A 10213-nucleotide genomic window follows, 5' to 3' on the forward strand; every position below is an offset into this window, starting at 1 on the left:
TCATCCCCACATTTACATCTTTACATCGCGCGAACATCTTTAAAGTCGAGGAGACTGTTCAGACTGTTCCCTCTGATGTGTCTGAGTCGTGTGAGTCACAGGGCAGAGCTGTGATGTCTAATGTTAGGGCTGCACTGCGGTGCCACAGGTGGCCTGTTATAAGGCATATTTTGGGAAGAGACACACTCATCCGAACGCTCTGATGGGGGGTCTCAACGCGTTTGCAGCAGCTTGGGCAGATAGCGAGGGAAAGAGGGAGGAGGGGGGAAGAAGTAGCCAGTTTGATCAGTTCCAACCACACACGAGAGAGAAACGTGCTGCTTGCAGAAAATGTTTATTTTGTTCATAAACTTTTCATAAAAATAACAACATCAATATTAATTTAAAGTATTGTAGAAACTGTGTATGTACAAAATCTTTACTTGAACAGTTAATATAACTTAAGGCGAGTTAGATTACTTTTTGCAGTACCCTGTTGGTGACAGTTTCACCAAACTCTCAACGTTGTGTGTGTGTGTTTTAGCTGTTGTTTTTATTTTTTATTTATTTATTTTTTTTTATGTTATTTATTTCATTTTTTGCTAAAGTGAATATTTCGGCATATAGTATCCCCAGCAAAAGACACCAGGAGTCAAAAACCTCTCATCACCAAGGTAAAGTCTACGGAAACTCGCAGCAATGTGTGCTACCTGATTACTTAAAAGCAATGTTTCTATGACTTGCTAGTCGTTTCTAGCTCGATAAAACATATTTCTACTAAACATACCGTAAAATCATTTTTGCCGAAAAGCCATACCACAACTAGTGTACACTCCCTTTTAAATCAAAATCAACAGTTCAATGAAATCATCATACCAACAATGGGATGAAGTGCGAAAATGATGATTCCGATATCAAATTGTAACAATTAAAATATTGTGTTACTGAACAATAGCCCTCGAAAACCAAGACATTATTTATGATTTAGAATACATTTCACCTTAAAAAGGACGCTCAAATATGATAATTGTAAAATATACAGTTAGCTATAAAAATACAAAGAAGTACAGTAATACAAATATATTTATTTCCCATTTATGATATATCTTTCACAACTGTAATAATCCAAACAATTGTAACACAACACAAAGACCAATGACAAAAAACACTGACAGCAAAATGATAAGAAGTTAAACAAACACTAAATTTGATCAAAGATGGACAGCTTTATGGTCAAAGCCATAAATTTGTTAGCCTACATTCATGTCAATAACCTTCACTGTGTTAGTGAAGGAGTACCTTGACAGTGGTTGATATTCCGGATAAAGGAAAATAAACAGATAAACATGCATTTTAAGAAATATAGTCCGAACCATTGCTCTAAGAATGCCGAAAGCAGAAAATAAGAATCTTAAATGGAGATATTGATCATCTATAAGTGCAATCCGTCCATGCGCAGAGGCGAATGGAGGCTGGAGCTGTCCAGATGAAGAGGTGCTGAACAGCAGTCATGCAATGCAGAGCAGAGAGGTTTGGCTCCACTGACAGACACAGCAACAAGTCACTGTTGATCTGTTCACCGACTTTTAGAACTAATGCATCTCTGCATATAGTCAGCATCAGCAGCAGCAGGCAGTAAGGCCGTAGCAGTCCTCTTCCCACCTCTCTCCTCATTAAGAAAGAAAAAAAAAACGCGAATATTCGAACAAAACCTCTCAAGTTAGGCATTGACTTGCCAGTCAAACCCACTCAGACATCAACTTGTAGTCAGCTGGCTCATCTTCCAAGACGGAAAGATCCTACTATTGTATGTGTGGACGCGCGGCCCTCGCCTTCAAATGCCCTCGGGAAGAGTGAATGGCCATGCGCTCGTGCTCACCTGTGGCTTAATTTCCATTTTCTCCTTCTGTTTCAGATGTACGCGTCCATGCCGCTTTCGCTCGTCGCTGCGGGCGAACCGTTTGCCGCACACGTCGCAGGAGAACGGCTTCTCCCCGGTGTGAGTCCTGGTGTGGGTGGTGAGGTGGTCGCTACGGCTGAAACTGCGCAAACATATGCGGCACTGGAAAGGTTTGTGGCCCGTGTGGATGCGGATGTGCCGATTGAGCTCGTCCGAGCGAGAGAAGCGCCGGTCGCAGCTCTCCATGGGGCAGGTGAAGGGTTTCTCTTTGGCTGTGCCGTGGGAGGCGGCGGGGCTCTTTCTGGCCCTGGTGGGTTTCGTCGCGCGGGTGGTGTAACTTTGGGCAAAAGAATCTGGCAACAAGGAAGAATACAGGATGGAGTCTATGGTGCTCGGTAAAGCTGTTGAGGTGTATATGGAATCGCACTGATTAGACGGCTGTGGAGGCTCGGGGAAGGGTTTCAGGTTAGAGGAGAGGCCCATCGGCGGTGGTGGGGGGAGGTAATTATTGTACAGGGGGCTGGAGTAGCTCTGGGAACAGGTGTCAGAGAAGCACGGCTCCTGCTTGATACCTCCCTCCACTTTAAACTCGATCTCTGGGTTGGGACAAATTGGGGGGAACGTGTCTAAAAGTTCCTTTACATCCATTTGCTGGTCGGGGGGGAAATCACTTGACATCGGGAACGTCTCAGTCTGGAAACTCGTCTCCAAACAGTCAGACTTATTAAATGTTCCCCACTCATAGCAGCTGCTTTCGAATTCATTTTTGACCACAACGGGGAAAGAGGCGGCCTCTGACTTTGGTTCAGCCTTCTTCTGGTTTGCAGCTCGGGAGGAGCCGAAGCTGAGCTGGGAAGTGGACGGGTCTTGGGCCTGGCTGCCGGCCTGATCATCACTATACCTTTGGCACGACTCATCTGGAGAATACACAGGAGGAGTGGGTCCGGAGCAGATGTAGGGTTGCCTCTTGACGTCTCCAAAATTACCATTGCTGCTGTCCAGGGGCGCAGGGGATGGATAAGTTCCCCGACTGTTGCCGCTCTGTTGCACTTCAGAAAGTGGCAGTGTGGATATGCCCACGATCTCGGTGATCATATTGAGAAGTGTTTCGGTGCTGCATGGCGCTCCCTGAGATGCTTCAACATAGAAACTGCCGGAGTAGGCGAGCGAGGAGGGGGTGTAGGTGTCTTTTGGGCACTCGCAGGGGTTAAAAGCAAATTCCGAGTTGGAAGCTTCGGTTTTGAGGGTGGCTGGGGTTCCTTCTGTTGAATTAGAAAGGGGGAAAACTTTTGTCATCGCCAGTATTTTACATCTGCGGAACACTAAATTTAAACGATGAGGAGAATCTGCGTTACATAAACATTCACGCGTATTTTGGCACAGAGGTGTCACGTTAAGAAGCGCTCATTTAAATTACAGAACGAAATGAAAGTGTCATCTCGTTCCCACAATATTCATTTTCTGTATATAAATGTAAATCGCCATACGTGTAGATTTATCGACTGTGCAAACATGCGAACTCACCGTGGCCAAACTGGGCAGGTACCCCCCGCTCTGCATCGACATACACCTCCTGGTTATCTTTCCGCACGCTGTTTTCCATCCCCAAGGAAGAACTGTTGCAATTATCAAATTGAGGGTAAAAGGAATCTTTCGCATTCAAATCCATATTGTTCAACATAATGATGCACTTAGAAGTCCGTCTCTCCCAGGGAAAAGGGTAGAAGGGGAAAACAAATTATGCAGATGACTGTTTTCTTTCAACGCCCCCTCAGATGGTTTTAAACAAATGATCCAAAGTGGTGTGTGTCAAAAGGAGTTTTTTTTTTTTAAAAAAAAAGCAATTAAAGGTATTCCTTTTCGTCTCTGCTCCTCGGTAGGTATTTGCTTGCTGTGGATTTCACATCAGCGACTTCCCCTCTCTCTCCTTATATACACTTTGGCAGCTCCCTCGGCCCTCCTCCCCATTCATCAGCTCCAGTGAGAGGATTCCCCGCTGCGTGTAAACTTCATGCCCATATATGGGCAGAGGATGTGACGGAGTCCCCACCCCCCCTCAAATCCTCCCTCCTCCCATCCTGGAGAGACGGAGTCTGACGTTGCAACAAGTGGCGAGCAGCACAATAATGGTATTTCTTTTTATCTCAGTTAAGACCTAATGAAAGAGAACCTCATATAAAAAAAAAATATGAGGCTTTTATTCGAGGGCATCCCCAGCCCGTCCACGTCTCAAATGATCACAACACCCAGACGGCGTATGTACACTACCTCCGCCACCAGTCCAGCACTGAAGCATGCAGCCACCAGTTGTGTGTGGATGTATAGGGGGGACTGTAAAGCTGACAGAGGTATACATGAGTCTGAGTCAGCGTACAGCCTTGGGCCATCCCACACACACACGCACACACACAAAGGTTGCTCCTTGTTTTGTTCCACCAACTGGGCTTTAGGAACCTAAAATGCCTCAGATCTTCTTTAGAGAGACAATGTAGAGCTAGACATTTAGAGAAAAATCTAAACACAACATGCCCTACAATGACATAGTATAGAAATGAGCACCCACACACACCCAGGATCATCATGAAATCATTACATAGTCTTAATAGGACAATGAGGTTATAATAGTTTGTGCTAGTTTAAGGTCTCTGTGCAGTCAGAGCTTCATACCACCATCCAATGTCCAGTTCAGGTTCAAAATCAGCAAATGAAATCCACACATGACACAAAATAAAGAACTGTAATGCAGTTTTTGAAGAAAACCCATTTAAAGAAATGGAAAGGATACAAAATGTCATGAAATGTGATATTTCAACAAGCAAGGATAAGATGTTATAAATACACACACACATATAAATAGATATATATATATACACACTGTATATATGTTTGCACAGTGTATATATATATATACACACACGCACACAGAAATCACTGACACAAGTAGGTTTAATACAGCACAAAGCTAATAGTTTGTTTTCCTTTAAGGCCTGTGTTAATGTTTAGTTGTAATGCCTTTACATTAGGCATTGATTTATTTAGTTACAGTTTATTTGCAGCTGCAGTCAAAGGACACGTAATAACTAACTAAAGTCAAGAGTTACTCCCATGAGCCGGTGTTTGCCAGCTTTCTTTTTGAATGTAAATAAACATAAATACGTGTGATTTAAAGAATAATCTGCCGTCCAGTCTAGTTAATGCCTCTGCTGATGCTTCCCTTTCCATCACATCTGAGCCAGACTGCATGCTCTAGATATTTTCAGAAATCACACTGGACCCCTCATCCAGACAGTCCACTGCTCAGATTTATTTTCACAAATTCACTTCCTCTCGAGGTGCCGCTGGAAATTGTGGTCGCTCACACTATCAGGAAGAATAACTGCAAAGCCCAGTCTGAACGAACCCTTGGCCTTTAAAAGCATTGAAGGGAGTCGATATCACCCCTGAGGTGTTCAGTGGTTGAACCCAACTGTTCACATGACATTTCAACCCCCAAAGCATTTTTTTTTTCTGTTTCGCATCTGTTGCCGGGTGCACTCCGTGGTCACACTTCCTATTACAAAAAGTCGATACTCTTTCATAGGACGTTGCGGTCTGCAGCAGACCTCTGGCACCGAATGGAGGTTCAGGACCACGGATAGCGACGGTGCAGCATTCAGCCGTGTAATCACACATGAACCAGCAGGACACAAAGCCTGTGCTTTTTACTTTACTCTGAATGCTTCCTGTCACTCTGTATATTCACGTAAACTGCTTTTCTTTTTCTTTTTTTTTTCTTCCTGCATGAAATCAATCCAATCACGCCCCAGAGGACCATGTGAAATTATAGTCGCTGCAAACATTATGATTTTGGCCATAATCCTGTGGAGTTTTTCTTTCTACAGAATAGAAGCGGTAAACAAAATCACAACGTTTCTGTTTATATAACACAAGCAGGGGGCCTGCGGTTTGAACATTATTCTTCATTAGCAATATGCTGAGGCTCCACACAGTCCTAATATTTATAGGAAGATATGAGCCTTTTAGCTGATGGTATTTCTATTGTTGTAAAGACATAAGCAGAAAAAACCTTATGTGACTAGCTTATACTTCGCTGTATTTCAATACATTTTTACCGCACCACCTTTTCATATTGTCAATTTACAAATGAGAACATATGAGCGTTTTATAAAATATTCAACCTCTTGATATTATCTTAAAACCTGGGGACCTACAGCTGGGGTCATATATATTTGGACACTGACGCAAGTTTTGTTATTTTACTAAAACATGTTGAAGATACAGTTGTATACTCAATGTGGGCTTAATGTGAAGCTGTAATTTGACGGTATTTACATCAAAATTGAAAGAAGGGTTTAGGAATTAGAGCTCTTTAATATGCAGCTGCCTCTTTTTCAAGCGACCAAAGGTAATTGACCGACCGACTCAAAAACTATTTCACGGGCTGCATGGACCATTCCCTCATTAATCCGTCATCATTTAAGCATGTAGAAGGTCTGGAGTTGATTCCAGTTGTTGCTGTGATCCTATAACATGTGGTCAGAAGAGCTCTCAGTGAACGTATAACAGACCATCCTTAGGCTAAAAAGGAAGAAATCTGTCAGAGAAATAGCTGAAATGTTAGGAGTGGCCACGTCAACAGTTTGGTATATTTTGAGAAAAAAAAAGAGCACACTGCTGAACTGCTGAATTCCAAAAGGCCCGGACGTCTACAGAAAACAACAGCGGTGGATGACCGCAGGACCTTTTCTATGGTGAAGAAAAACCTTTCACAACATCCGCCCAAGTGAAGAACAGTCTCTAGGAAGTGGGTGTATCAATATCTAAGTCTACAATAACCAGAAGAGAGCAAAAACAGAGGGTTCACTGTAAGGTGCAAACCATCAATCAGCCTCAAAAACAGAAAGGCCAGATTAGACTTTGCCATAAAAACACCAGAACAGCTCATGACCCAGAGCACACCACATCTTCTGTAAAACATGGTGGCATGCAGGGCTTCCAATATTGATGATGTGACTGAAGACAAAAGCTGCCGGATGAATTCTTAAGTGTATAGAGATATACTTTCTGTTCAAACTCAGCCAAATGCACTAAAGTTTATTAGACAGCAGTTCACAGTATAAATGGACAATGACCCAAAGCATAAAGCAAAAGCAACCCAGGAGTAAGTGCAACCCAGGAGTAGGGCAAACAAAAGTGTAATATTCTGCAATGTCTGAGTCAATCTCAACCCGACTGAGCACGTTTTCACTTGTTTATGACAAAACTTAGGGCAGGAAGACTAACAAACAAACAAACAACAACTGAAGACAGCTGCAGTAAAGGCCTGGGAAAGCAACACAAAGCACTTTTCATTTATGGCCATTTTGAGTTCCTGAAATGAGGAGACTTTGTATAAAATAAATAATGTAATTCCTAAACTTTTCATGGGATATCTTTCCTCAAACCCTTGAATTAAACCTGAAAGTCTCACTTCAACTAAATCTCAATTGTTTCATTTCAAATCCAACATGGTGGCAAGTAGAGCCCAAATCATGAAGACTGTGTCAGTGTCGAACATTATGATATAATATAGCACTGAAAATTTCACATTTATGATGCACTTCATTTTACATCTTCTGTATTTTGGCTTTAATTTGGAAAGTTTGTATGACGTGTTACAGTGACTTTTATATGAGTAAATTATCTGAATACTCAGAGAGAAACTTGTTGAATGCCTTCACAATGGGCACTAAATACATTTAAGGGTCACTAATTAATTTTCTAATGGTAACATGTGTGTAATCTATCTATTTATTACTAATGTGATTCTTGTCACTTGTGGTCTATGCCATCCTTAAAGGTGTTTTGGACTTTTTTGGCCCAGTCACATACTGTACCATGACATAAGTATTAGACACCGGTGTATTTAAAGTACATTTTAGCTAATAGCTCATGGCAAAAACATACAATGGCATTAATACTGGTAGCATAGTGTCAATAAAAATAGAAAATTGTATAAATAAAATACTCTGAGGCAGAGTATTTTACTGGATTAAATAGTGTCTGTGTAACTTATGAAGTGGACAGACTATGTAGTGGCTATTTTCAGATTTTAGTAGAGGGAACACATCCATAAACAAAGATCCTGCCTGAATTAAAGCAGAAACATTAGCCAACCATGGGCTCTCTAAAACTACATGTTTCTCTAATCATAAATTTTCATTCAGCACTGCATACTTTTACCTCCTCAGGACTAAAAATGACTCAGATCAAACAATCGAAAAAGGGAGAAATCACTCTTCTATTAGGCGACTCACAACAGAAACAAAGGGTCACAAGCGCTGATGCAAAAATATAAGTGAGCCAAAGCTATAAAGTCACTTCTTTGACATCACAACCGACAACATTTCACCCACTAACCAGGCGATTTTTTTTTCTTTTTTCATATTTTGAGCTCAGACAGACTATTTGAATAGTATCTGAGTATGTTTTGTCATATACGTGATAATAAAGATTGCAGGATATATAAACCAGCAGATACAGTGTCCACTGCAGCACAAATGCAAAAAGACTGTTCGACATAATAAACAGGCTGCTCACACTAGACTGCTCAAATTTTATGCTATCTCCATCAATACTGAGTGGTGGAAAATGTATCAAAGGATCTCTAAGTCGCAACCCTGTCATCTTTTTAAGGTAGGGTATGATAATGGCGTATAAGCTCTTTCATTGCAGCGGTGACATTCTCCGGAACAAATCGTTTTCACCTCAGCTATGCACTCTAATTCTAGGCCCAGAGATGTTTAGCTTTGAGGAACTGCCTCCAAGTAATCCAGAGTCTATTAAAACCAATCTGATCACACAGAGTTCAGATCACGGGATGCTGTTATGATAACTGCAGTGTGGCTAACCTCTCTCCTTCAGAAAATGCCACAGCACCGGGACTAAGTAATGGATTTACGTAATGTTAGCACTTACTGACATTATAGCACCGGGGTAACTCCATATGAAAGTTAAATGAAAGCCTCAGTTTTATTCCCTCGTGTCTGTAAGACAAGAGGCACCTGTTTCTGAGGGAATAACTTGGCGGAGCGTGTCATTAGCACGATTGCATTACATTCGCCTAATAAGCAATTAACGCATTTTCTTCCATTACAAGTAACAACATCCTATCAGCATGAATATATGAAGTAAAAGTGGCAAAAAATATCTGTCAAGACACAGGATCAGTCAAGACAACCAAAGTGAGCAGGATTCATCCTCTGAGGATACCTAGACCTTGCTTACTGAAGCCTGTAGTAATACTTTGACTTGCATTTAACAGTCTACATTGTTACCTTAAACTTTCTTTTGTGTGCGTCGGTACGACGCCTATCAGCACTTTCATAAGTAAAGTGATCTTTTCCCCGCACACAAAGGTAAACCCTTCTCTTTTTTCCTGTATATGTAACCTCCCAGTCGTGTTATTTTCAGGTTCAGTCCTGGACAGGGAGTGGGAGGTTCTCTTGCAGGTGGGTGCCTGTTAAGAGTTGAAGAGGCAGCAAGGAGTGACTGCCCTCTGAGATCACCGCCTGCTCGATGAGGGACAGTAATGTGTGTCATATATTTCCTTCCTTTCCCTTCAAAACTCTTTCCAGCGTTCATTAGTTCAAAGAAAGAGCTGCCGCGCACCGCTGTGCTGATCATACCCGGCTAATCTAAAACCAGCAATTCAGACGCATTTTAGCGTCTCTTGCTGTTTTGCAAATTGGTGAAATCGAATAATAAACAACGCACAAAAAATAAATGGCTGAGGCGTTATAGGATGAAAGGTGCATTTTAATTTTGCAAATCTGCGCAGTGGCCCCAGCTACTGACACGAACTGAATTTCTATCTGTGTTCATTTTCTATTTTATAATCTGCATGACCTCAGAGGCGACCGGAGGCAGGACCCCTGTTACAACTGTCCATTCTTATCGATATATTTTATCGCTTTTGCTGTGAAAAGTGCATGATAATTGTGGTTGAAGCCCAAACAGATAAGTAGATGGCTCTCACCCGTTATTGAAAATCAGTAGCCAGCTTCTTTTCATCCATGGATTTGCAATGGGGGAATTCTAAATTTAGCAGACTGTGCAGCTCCACAGCTCTTCCCAGACGTTAACAATTTGAAAGCCTGGCTAACTTCTAGGCCATGAGAATTTAAGTGTTGGCTGTTTTCGTGTGTCACTTCGCGCCGTACTACTCGTCAGGATAAGACATTCACTTTGTCCTCGCAGACGTTACTTCAAAATGGATTTGATGCACTGTAGCTCCCGCAAAAAAAAAAAAAAAAAAAAAATCACAATGCTTTGGCATTCTGTCAGGCAACTATA

General features: G+C 41.8%; 1 protein-coding gene across 1 annotated transcript; it reads right to left on the reverse strand.

The window, feature by feature from the left end:
* Positions 1–315: 315 nt before the first annotated feature.
* Positions 316–3768, reverse strand: LOC125004254 (E3 SUMO-protein ligase EGR2). The gene is made up of 2 exons (XM_047578736.1): positions 3404–3768; positions 316–3141 (listed from the first exon to the last, which is right to left on the reverse strand). The coding sequence occupies exons 1-2, from the start codon at positions 3558–3560 to the stop codon at positions 1814–1816; spliced, it is 1485 nt and encodes a 494-aa protein (XP_047434692.1). The 5' UTR covers positions 3561–3768; the 3' UTR covers positions 316–1813.
* Positions 3769–10213: the final 6445 nt, after the last annotated feature.

The sequence above is a fragment of the Mugil cephalus genome, chromosome 2, assembly GCF_022458985.1.
Source record: "Mugil cephalus isolate CIBA_MC_2020 chromosome 2, CIBA_Mcephalus_1.1, whole genome shotgun sequence".
Lineage (NCBI taxonomy): Eukaryota > Metazoa > Chordata > Actinopteri > Mugiliformes > Mugilidae > Mugil > Mugil cephalus.